Here is a 15,022-nt window from a genome sequence, read left to right on the forward strand (position 1 = left end):
CTCTCTCTCTCTCTCTCTCTCTCTCTCTCTCTCTCTCTAGTGTTGCAATCTTGTCTTCTTTTCTTGCTCAAAACTAGTGTTACTTGCTATAAATTTTGCAGGCCTTATAACATTTTCTCTTTCTGGTTTTTATGATTTCTTTCTTGTGTGTGATGGGGAGAAGAGGGGGGGGGGGGGCAGTGCACACATATGCAGAAGATTTACATTGGGCTATTACTGAAGTGGGGACAATGGTCATACAGTTGCTTTAGTTCCATTTTTGACTTAAAGATGGTTTATAAAATTACAAATAGACAGAATGGCTGGCAAGACTTACCTTCAGGAGGCAAAATTCCATGCAGCAAATACACACATTTAAAATTGAAAATACTATTTGTGGCATTTGGAGATATTAGTTTCATTTAGGAAGGTTAGAAGTGGGAGCAGAACAGACAGATCCACAGGATGAGAGGGGCTCATATGATGATTGTTTCATCCTCACAGCTGGTGGGTACCTCTCACTCTGAAGTCTGTGTGACCTTCCCCACCCTGACCCACTTTCCTTTCAATGAGGAAGGAACTAATGGCTTGTAAAGATACATTTTATGTGTCCCATTGGCAGTACTAGAATTTTTCCTCCTGGAGGTAAGTAATTCCACTGTCTACTTGTAATTTGATAGTTTTCTCAAGTGACTTTTCCTTTCAGTAGAATTATTGATAATTTAATGCAATAGTGGTTTGAATATTGGAGCATTAGTTTTACCTTGCATGTACCAGTCTGAACTGTCGGTTATTTCTCCTTGGCATTTTGTCATAGTAGCATTTCTCATTCTAATTTATTTTTGATCATAGGTGCTGCCATTGGTGATATTTTTATAGGCTGTAAAAGATACCATGGATCCCATTCACAGAAGTGATACCCTCCGAGATGGCAGTCTTAGAATTCTCCACAGTTTCATAACATGTGTTAATCCACAATCTGTGATGCTGTAATGCCTCCCAATGTCTGAGGCAGTGGCAAAATTGGAGACACGGCAGGACTCCGGGAACTTGTGTTCTCAAGGTAAGTGTACAAAATTTTTTTCCCTCACACTTTGTGTGTGTGTGTGTGTGTGTGTGTGTGTGTGTGTGTGTGTGTGCGCGCACGTGTGTGTGTGTGCGTGTGTGCACGCGTGTGCGCGCACGTGCATGCACACTATTGCATATGCTTGTGTGCGCACGTATGCACGCGTGCTTGTGTACACATGTACATGTGTGTGCGTGCTTGTGCATGTGCCTGTGTGTGCACACTCATGCGTGGGCATGTGCCCCGGTTTCCCAGTTTCATTGTCAATCATGCCTTCTAAAAAATTGCAGCTTGAGAAATTGTGCATAAAGAAAAATGGAGCTTTTATTCTGAACATAAAATAAATGCAAAACAGAGCCATTTGAAATGATGGAATAGAATAAAATACTGTTAAAAATTAAAAGAAGACAAACTAGTGGTGATGTAGAAAATCACGATTTCAGTGAACTGCCAGCTATTAAGATGGACCAAAATGTATGCCTAAATGAATAGGGAATCAGGAAGGGAAGGGGGAGGTGGGGGGTGGGGCTGTGAGAGTGGAAAGGATGAGATATGGTAAACATATCAAGGGAATAGGGGGGGGAGGGGGGGGAGGATAAAGTTACAAAAATACAAAGTCTTCAAAAATATTGGGGTAATGCGAAAACTGAACGTGAAGGCATGGTGACTGGAGGCAAAGGCAGAAAACATTAGGAGCAGATCCAACATTTGTGAAAAAGAAGAGAGCAAACTACCTATTTTGACAAAGCTGACATCATTGTATCATAGAAAATTTGGTTTTTAGTGACCAATTTACCAGTAAGTCTTAAATTTTCCAACTGCTTGAGAAATTAGGTTATCTTGAATTGTTCCAAAACAGTTAATTTTTTCCCTTTAGGTACTACACATAGGATCTGGAGGGACTCAAGTGTTGGTTCACAATGGCCACTAGCTGTAAGAAGTTTCGTGAAAAAAGATTTTTCTTTACAGTGCCATTTTTAGTGAGAAGGTGCTCCTAAAACCGCAACTAGATTACAGATGGCCGCTGTTTTGGAAGGAGAGTACTCCTACAACTGTGGTGAAGTGGGATATGAAGGGATTTGAGCATCGGTTCACAATGGCCACTAGCTCTAAGAAGTTTGGCTAAAGAGTTATTTTTGACAACACTGTTTTTAGTGAGAAGGTGCTCCCAAAACCATATTTTAACCTTCTAACAAAGCTAGCTCTTTTATGAACATACACACTTTGAATTACACTCATGAACAGTTAAATTACAGGTGGCCACTGTGTTGGAGGCAAAGTACTCCTGCCACCATGGTGAATGGAATAGATCAGCATGTCATGTGATTAGGATGCCGTCAGACCTTGTACTGGTCATTGGCATGGAAGTTGAGTGGGTGATGGTTAAGACACATGATGTCAGTGCATTTGGTTGTATCCATATAATGGGGGACAAGACACATGGATCATCAAAATTTTGCTGGAACTTAAAGATTATACCATGTCAGGGAAACCCACTACTGCCAGAACATTATAAAAAGGGTAGTTGCTACTCATCATACAGCAGAGATGTTGAATTGCAGATAGGCGCAACAAAAGGACTGTCACAAAATAAGCTTTCAGCCAAAAATTCCTTTGTCAAAAATAGATTTCTCTCTCTCTCTCTCTCTCTCTCTCTCTCTCTCTCTCTCTCTCTCTCTCTCACACACACACACACACACACACACACACACACACACACACACAAAAACCACAAGCATGTGCGCGTGCCCCCGTCACACACACATGACCACAGTCTCTGACAGCTGAAGCCAGATTACGAGCAGCAGCAGCCAGCTGGAGCACCAGCGCATGATGGGAAAGGCAACTGGGTGGAAGGGAGGTGACTGGGGCAGGGAGGGGGAGAGAGAGCAGGGCAGGGCTGGGGAAGTTGAAGTCCTGCAGGGGAGCATGCAGAGATGAGGTGTAGAGAGTGTAGGGCAGCTAGGTGCAATTGGGAGGTTAGATGGTGAGGGGGGTGGGGGGTGAGGGCTACTGATTAAGGAGAGAAGTAAAAAGAGTGGGTGCATTGGTGGAATAGAGTGGCTGTGTAATACTGGAGTGGGAACAGGGAAGGAGCTAAATAGCTGAGGCCAATGACTAACGAAAGTTGAGGCCAGGAGGGTTATGGGAATGTAGGATATATTGCAGGGATGTCCTATATTCTCGTAATCCTCCTGGCCTCAACCTTCATTATTCATTGTCCTCATCCATCTAGCCCCTTCCCTGTTCCCATACCAGCATTAAACAGCCCACTATTCTACCAATGCACCCATTCTTTTTACTTCTCTCCTTTTCCGGTACCCCCCGCCTCTCTCCCCCTGCCCTCTGTCTAAACTCCTGACTGCACCTAGCTGCCCTAACTTCTCTACACTGCCATGTGACACTTTGCAACTGAAAGTGTGTGGAATAATTGACACCATAATTATGAGAAGGCTTTTTAGAAGATGATGTAGCATTAGCTGACCTGTAATTATGTCTTTGAAGCCTACTGATCTTTTTTCTGTTATCATCCTTGTGCTTTTAATGGACTTGATGAGTATTTGTTAAATAAAGTACACATCACTGCAGCAATGGATTTTCGATCTCTTCATATTTATTAACACCCAATGTGCTCTTTTTATGATAAGCTTTGAGACATACACGGGGCCACAGTATTTGGTACAGATCAGTGGGCTACCCCAGTTAACAAAAGTACTAAGTTCACCTGTCGCAGAGTAACATATAACTTTCCATACATCTGATATAGGAACAATCCTGTATGAATAGAGGACACGAAGTAACTGAACGGTTCATGATGAACCATAGATTGTGTAAGAGTTCACAGCTAGGTCCTGGCGATTTATACATTCAGACTGTTGGGGACCGAAGGACGAAGACTTCGTGTGTAACACCTATTTAGAACTATGTATCTTACAGGAATAACAAAATGGTAAAATACAAGATTACTGCATGTTAGATAGTAATATTAAAAAAGAAAATTAAAAATTAAGTGATTTTCTTTAACTAATTGTTGTATATTAGAAAATAGCAAAATTATTGATACTATTTTATGGAAGAGCTGTCCATTGTGTAAGAGGATTCCCAAAGCTAAAAGATTTGAGGAAGTGATGTTTTCTAATTGCAATAATTATGAGAATAACAACAATGGAAATTCCAGGATTGAAATTACAAGACTAATTAGTTATTTTAGTGAAAATATACATTTTTGGAAACATTCTATAACATGAAAATGTTGAATACAAATAACTTTTGAAATGTAGAGTTTTTGGGAAAAGTAAAACATTTTTGAAAAGAGAAGAATGAGGGCTTTTAAATGAACTATAGCAATCAAGAAACAAATGATGAATATTTTGCATTCACACGGTTTGCATGTATAGCAAATCAGAAATAATACTTTAAATAAAATGATTCCAAATGAAGTAACTGTACTATTGTTATCAGTAATTGGAAAATTACACAGTGGATAGTGAAATTTTACGAAATGTTGCTTGAATAGGAAATTCGATATTTCATGCAATTATTGTATATGTTTTATTAACAAAACAGATTAGAAATTGCCAAAATACTGAATTTTTTTTCAAAACTGTTTTACAGAGGAAGATTGCACTATAGTTCCTCCTTTAAATAGTCACATGAATGACAAAAATGACAGATACCGAAATAAGTGACCGTGGGGTAGAAAAGCAACTGAGATTGCTAAGCGAGGAAAGGACACTGCACCTGACCGGGTACCAATTCGATTCTACTGCACAGAGTATGCGAAAAGACTTGCCTCTCTTCTAGTAGCAGTGTACCACAGGTCTCTAGAGGAGTGAAGTGTTCCCAATGATTGGGAAAAAAAGCACATGCCATTCCTGTCTTCAAGAAGGGTTAGCAACAGATGCACTGAACTGTAGGCTTACATCTCTGGCATCAGTCTGTTGTAGAATTTTGGATTATGTTTTATGCTCACATATTATAACATTTATGGAGACTGAAAATCACCTCTGGAGGAATCAACATAGGTTCCTAAAACAATGATCATGTGAAGCCTAGCTCACAGTATTTGTCCAGGAGCCCCAGGAATAAGTAGGTACAGGTGCCAAGTTGATGCTGTGTTCCTTGACTTCCAGAAGGCATTCAGTACAGTTCCGCACTGCCATCTAATGAACAAAATACAAGAATACAGAATATAAGGCCAACTGTGTGATTGGATTAAAGTGTTTCAAGCATACAGAACACAGAATGCCATTCTGAAGGGAGAGTATTCTTCAGATGCTAAAGCGTTTTTGGACATGCCCTAAGATAGTGTTACAGGACCATTACTTTTCGTGATATATGTAAATGACGTAGTAGATTACGTTGGAATATCCATAGGATTTTTGCGGATGTTGCTGTTGTAGACAGAGAAGTTTCTGTGCAAGAGGATTGTAGAAAAATGCAGAAGACTTACAAAGGACTGACACTCAGTGCAAGGAGTGGAAGTGGGAAGTGAACTCTCAATGTAAACAAAAGTAGTGTATTGGGTCATTCCATGCCAAAGGGTCCAATATTAAAAAGTGTCCCTATTTGACCATCTCCAAATCTAATGACATTTGGTGTAAAGAGTCTATATGGTGTTTGATGGTTATATATCAAATTTCAGTCCAGTATCTTCAGTGGTTGAATTTTAGGGGCTTTTAAAGAGAGGTTACTCACTTTCGCATCATGTACGAAGGTGCAGATGTTCCAAGTTTGCTAGGCTTTTTTAAAAGTTCTAACAAACACTTGGTCATTTGCTTTAATATACATAGACAACTTTTTGTGCTGAATGACACCATGCCAAAAATTAGGGAATTGCCCACACTTAAATATAGATACAGTTCTCTAAAGTAGCTAAAAAATTCATCACGCTATTGTGAGAGCTAAGGTTTAACCGACTACTGCTGCTTTTCAAATTAACCAATCACACAAAACTTCCGGGGATTATTCCTACCTATGATGTCTATATATGGGTCAAATTCAATTAACATTGGATGCCTAGATGAAACAATATGCATCTGCAAAGCTGGCCAAAACTTTCTAATAGCAAATTTTAGGATATTTTTGGGGGCAATATCTCAACTGTGTTTAGTTCAATCCATTTTTTCCCCCAAGCAACAGCTGGAAAGAGGATGCTTTAAGCTTTCAAAGTTATATTGTTTAATTCCTGAATCTTGTATTTTGATGGGTAAAAATATTCATCAAATGTAGGAAAACTGGATTATCAGTAAATACATAAATTAATACAGTTTGAACTGGTAAATCAAAATATGGGTAATTGTAGTGTAACTTAAAGGTATATGATTTGCATGTGGTTTAGGGAATGTAACTGTGCTAATAAAGTGTTTACATTATTTTGCGGTATAGAATATAAAATGCTTACAAAATCTAGATCATAATGGAATGCTATGATGCATTAGAATGTATTAACTCTACAATGCATGGTTGTTCATGTATGCATTGTCACTCAGTTTTCATCAGCATTATAAAGTAGCAATAGAAGGCTCCACCTTCGCACAGTTATACATTACTGAATCACCAGTTTCGTCTGTTGCTCTCATTATTGGCAATTTTCCCAGTGACAGTCTTCTGTGAGGTGTTATCTTTGATGTTTAGATTGTGCAATCTTAGTGTTGAGAACTGAGTGTTGGAATAACCAATAATCATTCTTGTATAGTAGAAGGTAAGCACTAAAATAACATATTTTGATAACCTAATTTGTATATTTTATGTACAAACAAGACTGAGTCAGTTAAAAGTAAATTACAAAAACTGTGAGATTTTAAGGGAATGTTTCATATGCATCATCATGTATAACAGCATCTTACAACCAGAATATTCATGAGCTTTCAAAATTGATTTTTATAGGTTAATAAACTATTGTATAAAATTAACCAAGAGAATCTTGCACCTTGCTGCTTTGGTGGATCAGATGGAGCTGATTGTCATAAGTAATCACAATTCTGTCCTACAAAAGTCAACTACAACCAGTTAATGAAATGTCACCAAAGGACAAGGAGCTACTGTGATGTAGGTCTGGGTTAATTTTGCTGAAGATGCTCAAATTTGTTCACACCATAATGCCTTTTTGATGACAGAATTTCAGTTCCTGCAGAAGACGTGCTGTTGCCCAGAAAAACACGTAACCAAGAAGGCTTTAACACCAGTAACCACTGCAATGTCTGGTAGGTTGAAGTTACTGATTAATGAAGCTTTTAAAACAGGTCAGAAAATTTGTACCAGATGTAGGCATGAAGTGGCCCAAAAAGAATTGCCCCACCAGGATAAGCAAGAATCAGCATATCCTGAATACATTGCTATTGTTGATGCTTGCTTTACTGCCACCATTAAAGCTTCAATGGATCCGCAAAAGGGATCATTGGGATACAAAAAGTGCAAAGTTCTGAATGCCCTAGGCAGCATTACTAAGGTAGTTGCTGCTGGTGTGAGCCAAGTAGATATTGCTCAAACACAAACAGAAGAGTGCCAAAAATATAAAAAAATTGACATCTCAATTAAAGAACTTAAAATTACGCTTCACGCTTCAAGCAAGTGCAGAAAGTTCAAATTTTGACTGTGGCCCCAAATAGCTGGACTATTGAAAAAACAGCTAAAGAATTTGCTGTTTCAACTACAATGGTGAAGAAGGCTAGGAAACTAAAGATGAAAGATGGGATTTTGGCAACATCTGAAAACTGAAAAGGGATCAAGCTCAGTGATGAAGTAAACAAAATGCCCTCACTTTTTTGAAGATTTTTCTCATTTATGCCCAGGCACAAAGGATTGTGTTGCAGTAAGAATAAATGGGGAAAAGATTCACAAGCAGAAACACCTGCTCCTCTTTAACCTGAAAGAAATGTTCATTGCTTATTGCAAATAATATGGAAATGAAATGAGCTTTTCAAAATTTTTTGGGCTCAGGTCAAAATGGTGTACTACAATTGGTGTGTGTGGATCACATTAAGTGTGTGTGTGTGTGTGTGCAATTCATCAAAATGCCAAATTAATGGTGGTTTCAAAAACATCCATCCAAAATGATTACATGGACTTGATGAAAAAAACTGTATGCAGTTTGGAATAAAAAGATTGTATACTGCAACACTGTGAGCAGTGTCCAGAAAAAATGCAGCCAGAGGCTTTTCTTGAAGATACATTTAAAGACTATGACCACTGATGAAACAGTGAAATAAAAGCAATTGATCCATACTGATAGAAACACATTGGAGAATTGTCAGAGAACTGCCGAAGATTTCATGCAGGCATGCATTTCGTAAATTACTAGTGTAAGAAGCTGTCCCTTTGTTTATACCTTAAGCAGCTAAAAGAAAATCTTGCAGAGAATGAATTAATTATATTGATGGATTTTGCTGAGAATTATTCATTTGTTGTTCAAGGTGCTGTGCAAGGGTTTTATTGGGAGAATAGTCAGGCCATATTACGTATATTAGCTGTCTATTTTGGTGGCAGATAATGTCAAGAACATTAGCATTTGTGTGATCAGCGACACTCTCTGACAAAATACCATTGCTGTCCATGCCTTTCAAATAAGTTTAATAGCACATTTTAAAGACAAAGATTGAAGACATTAAGAACATTTTTTACTTTGGTCATGGTTCAGCTGCTCAGTATAAGAATCTCAAAAATTTCAACACTGTATGTCTGCACGAAAATAATTTTAGCATCACTTGCTGAATGGAATTTTTTGTAACAAACTGCAATAAATTGCCTTGTGATGGCATTGGGCAACAGCAAAAAGACTAATAGCCCATGCTAATCTGCAGAGACCCCTAGATAACCAAATATTGACTCCATACCATTTGTCATAATTCTCTGATGATAGAATTCCAAGCACTAAGTTTTTTAAGTACCAAAAGAAGAAACTGAAAACATTCAGCCTTATCAAGACATAAGGTTTTGCCAGCAGACATACAATTTTTGGAATAAGAGAAAAATCATCAGTTTAAGCCAATAAGTTGTAATCAGCTCATAGTAAACAAGAGTTTCCAGTGATGCTATAGCATTCACAGTTAATGCCTTCGAAGCACATGAAGAAATTCCAGCAATCACAATTGCAAGTTTATAACCAGGACAACATGTCACATGTGTGTATGACAATTTTTGGTGGGTTTTACATGAAGAAGATGTCCTCATTAGCTTAATGCACCCACATGGTTCTGCTCGTTCCTTCTACTGGCCAATTGCTAAAGACACCTGTTGGATTCCTGAGCAACATATTTTCATGACTTCAGAAGTACAAACAACATCATCACCATTATCATCAGGAAGACACTAGGTTATCCATAATCAGTTCTGACTTTTTATATTTTTGTTTTCCAAATTTGCTGTGTTGTGTATTGTACTTGTTTTTATGGTATGTGTTAAGTTAATGTTTGAAACTGATTTGTATACTTGAATAAAATAAATTAATTATGGAACTTAATCCGGAAAATATTTCACTTTTCAATCTTCTGGAAGTGCTAAAATAATAACTTTTGAAATCTATTCTTACCCATCAAAATGCGAGATCCAGAAATTAAACATATAGCTTTGGAAGCTCAAAATGTGCTCTTTTCAGCTATGGCAAGAAAAAAAGGATTGAACAAGACACAGTTGCTCCCCAAAAATACCCTAAAATTTGCACACAGAAAATTTAGGCTAACTTTTCAGATGCATATCTTTTCATCTAGGCATCCAACGTTAATTAAATTTTGATCCATGTATAGATATCATAGATAGGATAACCCTCTAAAGTTTTGGTGTGGGTTGGTTCATATGAAAAGTAGCAGTGGTCGGTCAAACCTTGGCTTTCATAATATCACAATGAATTTTGTAACCACTTCAGAGGCTTGTATCTATATTGAGGTATGGCTAAAACCCTAATTTTTGCAATGGTGTGATTCAGCATAAAAAGTTCTCTGTGTATATTAAATCAAACAACAAAAGCTTTGCTAGAACTTTTAAAAAAGTCTAGCAAACTTGGCACATTTTTATTTTTGTATGTGATGCAAAGGTGAGTAGACTCTCTTTACAAGCCCCTAAAAATTCAACCACTGAAGGTACTGAAGTGAAATAAGGTGTGTAACCATCAAAGACCATGTAGAACCATCACACCAAATTTGATTACATTTGGAGATGGTAGAGCCAGGACCTCTGGTCTCCTTGACATGGAATGACCCTGTTGCAAATACATAGACAGACATGCCCTTTGTTGTATAATTACATAGTTGCAGAACAATCACTGGAAGCATTTATTTCCATAAAATGTCTATGAGTATGTGTATGGAGTGATTTAAATTGGAATGAAGACACACAACTAATTGTAGATAAGGCAGATGTCAGACTGAGATTCTTCAGAAGGATCCTCAGAAGCTAGCTGGAGTGGCCGAGCGGTTCTAGGTGCTACAGTCTGGAACCGCGCGACTGCTACGGTCGCAGGTTCGAATCCTGCCTCGGGCATGGATATGTGTGATGTCCCTAGGTTAGTTAGGTTTAAGTAGTTCTAAGTTCTTGGGGATTGATGACCAGAGCAGTTAAGTCCCATAGTTCTCAGAGCCAATCCTCAGAAAATGTAGGCCACCCAGAAAAGAGGTAGCTTACAAAGCCTTCATTCCACCAGTACTTCAGTATTGCTCTTAAGAAAGGGATCAGTATTAGATAATATTGTTAGAGGAAATAGAGAAGATCCAAAGATGAGCAGTGTGTTTTGTTACAGATTCATTTCGTAAGCACGAAAGTGTCTCAGAGATACTCGGCCAAGTCTTGTGGCAGACATTTCAAATGAGGCATTCTGCATTGCAGTGTGGTCTGTTGTTAAAGTTCCAGGAGTGTATACTCGGCCAAGTCTTGTGGCAGACATTTCAAATGAGGCATTCTGCATTGCAGTGTGGTCTGTTGTTAAAGTTCCAGGAGTGTATGTTCCTAGAGGAGTCTAGCAGTATATTGCTTTCTCCTACATATATCTCACAAATAAGACCATAAAGATAAAATTAGACAGATTCGAGCTCACATGAAGAAGTAGATTTAGAAGTAAAATAAACAATGGAAAATCCAGGTTGAAATAATGATAATATTATGAAAAGGGTAGATTGCTGCTCACCATGTAGCGTAGATGTTGAGTCGCAGACAGGCACAACAAAAATACTGCTAAATGAGTAATCTTTTGGCCAGAACTTGTACTTGTTTCTTTTTTCTTCCTTCTCATCTTTTTATAATTTGGAATCTTTGTCAGTGTGATTTCAATTATTTTTATTGATCTGTTGTAATTTTTAAATATTTAAAGACACTGATCTGTTGCTTGAAAAACGAAAGATGTTATAATCTGTGTATATTTGTTGTCTTATGTTACAAGATGTACAGTTTTTTGATGATAATCAGCATACAAACATACAAGTCAATAATTTTTCTTCCACCACAATACTGCAGATAAATATTTAAATGAAAGAATATTTTAAAAATAAAGCAAAATTCAACCATGCTACGTAATACCGTACTGGACTGATAAGTATTATAAATTTCTATGAAAGAATGGAACGCCTTTGCTGCACCTTCAAGGTTGGTAAACCTATTTATTCCAGGGATTGTATAAAGAATTCCAACACTACACTATACATTTTGTTATTGACAACTGCCTGAGCTGGTCAGTGTGTCGACTGCAATTGAAAGTGGAGAAAACAGACTTTCGTGCTGTTGTTAAACATTTTCATTTGAAGTGTAGGACAAATCAAAACATATTTGGATGGAGTTCAGGCAGACACTGCGCCGGCATTGAAGATCATTTACTTTTAGAGTAATGAATTTAAATGTGCTTGGACAAACACAGAAGATGAAGCACGCACTGGTCAGTTAGTTACGTCACCACAGAGGGAACCATTGACAAAATTTGTCATATGATAATGTAAGACCAGACTCATCTCAGCTGACTGATTGCATAATATTCTGCACTGAGAATTGGCAATTTGGAAGGCATGTGTAGAGTGGTTGCTGCAAGTGCTCACAGTTTTCCAAAAACACATTCGGCCCAGCATTTCAGCACCATGTCTGGTAATATTTAATTACAACATGCAAGACTTTTTGCATTGATCTCTGTTGTTGATGAAATATGTGACTGAAGGTGAAACCTAGATCCATTATTATATATCAGAGTCAAAATGGCAGTTGAAACAATGGTGAAAGTGTACGGAAGAAGGCAAAGAACAATTTTTCAGCTGGTAAAGTAATGGCCACAGTAATTCTCATAGCTTACTTAGAAAAAGCCAGAACTCTAGCTGGACTGTACTATGCTTCACTGTTGGGTAGTATGAAATTTGCGTTGGCTGAAAAAAGACCAAGGTTGGCATGCAAAAAAGTGCTTTTTCACCAGGCTTAAGCATTATCCCACACATTGGGGATAACAATTGTGAAAATGTAGAAATTGGGCTTTGAATTCATTCCTCGTCCACTGTTTTCACCAGACTTAGCTCCAACTGGCTTCTTCCAGTTCCCTAGCTTAAACTTTGGCTTGCTGGGAAGAAATTTTCATCAAATGAGGAAGTGATATTTGAGTCAAATTGTATTGTGCAGAGTTTGACAGAACCTATTTTTCTGATTGTATGAAAAAGATGGAGATTGCTGGACCAAGAGTGTATGCCTCAAAGGAGACTGTTGAGAGGTAAGGTGACTTACGTACAAAACAAATTTTTTTCCTGCTATTTTTTTGACACACATATCAAACCATGCTCATATTGAGGCAAGGCAGAAAAGAAAAACGCATCAAGGAAGGGAAGGCAGCCATTCTTCTCCACCTCGATTGTGAAATGAATATTTGGATAGATTAAATTCAGGTATTCTAAAAAGTTGTTCAAATTCTCACAGTCTACATATCTGAAAAAATATGCAGGTTTCAAAGCTGCTGACTCTGAGGCACATTCCTCAAAGTCTTCCATCAACTAATCTACAGTAATAGGTGACAATGGGCTCTCCGTCACAGCTTCATCTGTCTGCTCATAGTTGAAATAGGTTTGTTAGTTAAACACGTAATCAGCGCAGCAATGCTCCGTCTGGATGTGGGCACAACCATGACGAGTTAGCTGCTCTCAACCAACATCCATCACAAACAACTACTGTCCTTCAGTAAGTACACTGGGGAAGGAAATTGTGGCGGGTTACGGTAGTCCATGGCATGTGACTTGGGGTGCAACAAATGCAGGATACTGCTGCTGGCACCCAAGCAAACTTTTTGCCAGACTGCAACTGTTGTCTGACATTGCCTGGTACATAGGCAGAAAACTCGACAATGCATTGTCGAGGCAGATACAGACACGGACTACTTCATCTTGACCTTGAATGTACATACAAAGCACTCCACCTCTGAGTTAGAAGCCAGGTGAAATGGGGTGGTAGTCAGATGCTGATTACCATTGCGGAGCCGACTGTTGCAACCAAGGAGAAATCCTGTCTGGCAGCTTGGAATGAGGGCCAAATAAGGAAAGCAGTGGCTTGTGGTCAATGATGAGGAGAATCCTGGCCCTATATAGGAAGGCTTGGAACTTTTTAACCCCAGAAATAATACTTAACACCTCCTTGACTTTATATTTAAAATAACTGCAAAGCACACAGTGCCATCAGGCTTCTGAATCACTACCAAAGGGGTGGCCTGCCAACTCCTCAGAGTAAGAGAAATGACACTGTGATCGTGTCAATGCTGTAACTTGGCATGTACCTTGCCACACATTGTGAAGGGATGTGGTTGGGGTGACAAAATTTTGGTATCGCCAGTGGCTTCATAGGGAAGCTTCACGGGCTTAGTGGAGGACTTCAGATTTTGGACAACTTCGTATAAATAAACTCACCACGTGAATTGAACTACAGGAACCAAACTCCATAAATACGTGCATGACAATACACTCAGTACATGGCTGGTGAGAGCAGCTAATGACTGAGTAAATGACAACTGTCAGTGTGAGTGCAAGGCTAGGTCTGTAGTGAGTTAACTCCACCTCCATTGGGACATCGGCTGGGGGCGGGGGGATTGGGACATTGGCTGGGGGGGGGGGGGGGGGTGAGAGGGGGGGATACTAAAGAATCAGACAGAGAAACAATAGTGAAGAGAGAGACCACATCAAAACTTACTAGAATATCAGAGTTATTCAAACGCATTCCATCTAATTGCCATAAGAAATCCGCAGAGTTCTTAGTATGATGCTCACGCTGACCAACGAGTGGGCTCAACAGACTGGCAATGTGTTTTTCTACATGGTATATCAGAGCACCAATGTTACTCACAATCGGCTGAGGAGGAACCTCTTCTTTGTGCCTCTTCAGAAAGCCACATAACTAATGGGAACAGCACAATAAGTATTAAGGCCCTTGACAGTCTCCTCTGAGAAGGAACTTTCATTCTTTCAACACTTCTTGTGGGGTCAGCACCAATCCTACAATACACTAAATCAGATATAAAACATTGCATCTTTTGAATATACACTTGTTTGTTCAGAACTGCTGTAGCATTGTACTTGGCCGTGGATCAAATACCATTATCCGGATCAACTGTAAGTCCACTTACAGTTATTGGGATAGTGTTATTAAGCAAGCAGTTGAAATTAAATTAGCAAGTAACCCTGTAAATAGAGATGGAGGTTTTTGCTCAAATTCTACATGGAATCCCGCTCTTCCCATTGTCTGAAAACAGAGGGATAGTGTTAATGCTACCTTACCCATTGTTTAGTCATTTTCACTATCGATAACTTCTGGCATTGTCCATCTTTGGTTGTGTGTTGTGTGGTGGCACTAGTATTTACAGTGTGTGTGCGTGTGTGTGTGTGGGGGGGCGGGGGGGGGGGGGGGGTGAGAGAGAGAGAGAGAGAGAGAGAGAGAGAGAGAGAGAGAGAGAGAGAGAGAAAGGAAGGCCCTTATGGTGCAACTTGTTCAGAGGATGGCCAATGGAACCAGCCTGAGGAATAAACCGAGCCTAATAGTTAA

At 38.9% G+C, this 15,022-nt stretch overlaps 1 protein-coding gene across 2 annotated transcripts in view; it reads left to right on the forward strand.

Moving 5' to 3' along the window:
- LOC126365897 (serine/threonine-protein kinase Genghis Khan) overlaps positions 1 to 15,022 on the forward strand; it is a 323,790-nt gene that overhangs the window by 21,076 nt on the left and 287,692 nt on the right. For both annotated transcript variants that reach the window (XM_050008618.1, XM_050008619.1), the window contains exon 2: positions 832 to 1,042. In XM_050008618.1, coding sequence (XP_049864575.1) covers positions 982 to 1,042 — 61 coding nt within the window. In that variant the 5' untranslated portion in view covers positions 832 to 981. The remainder of the gene's footprint in view (positions 1 to 831; positions 1,043 to 15,022) is intronic.

Source organism: Schistocerca gregaria, chromosome 4 (genome assembly GCF_023897955.1).
Source record: "Schistocerca gregaria isolate iqSchGreg1 chromosome 4, iqSchGreg1.2, whole genome shotgun sequence".
Classification (NCBI taxonomy): domain Eukaryota; kingdom Metazoa; phylum Arthropoda; class Insecta; order Orthoptera; family Acrididae; genus Schistocerca; species Schistocerca gregaria.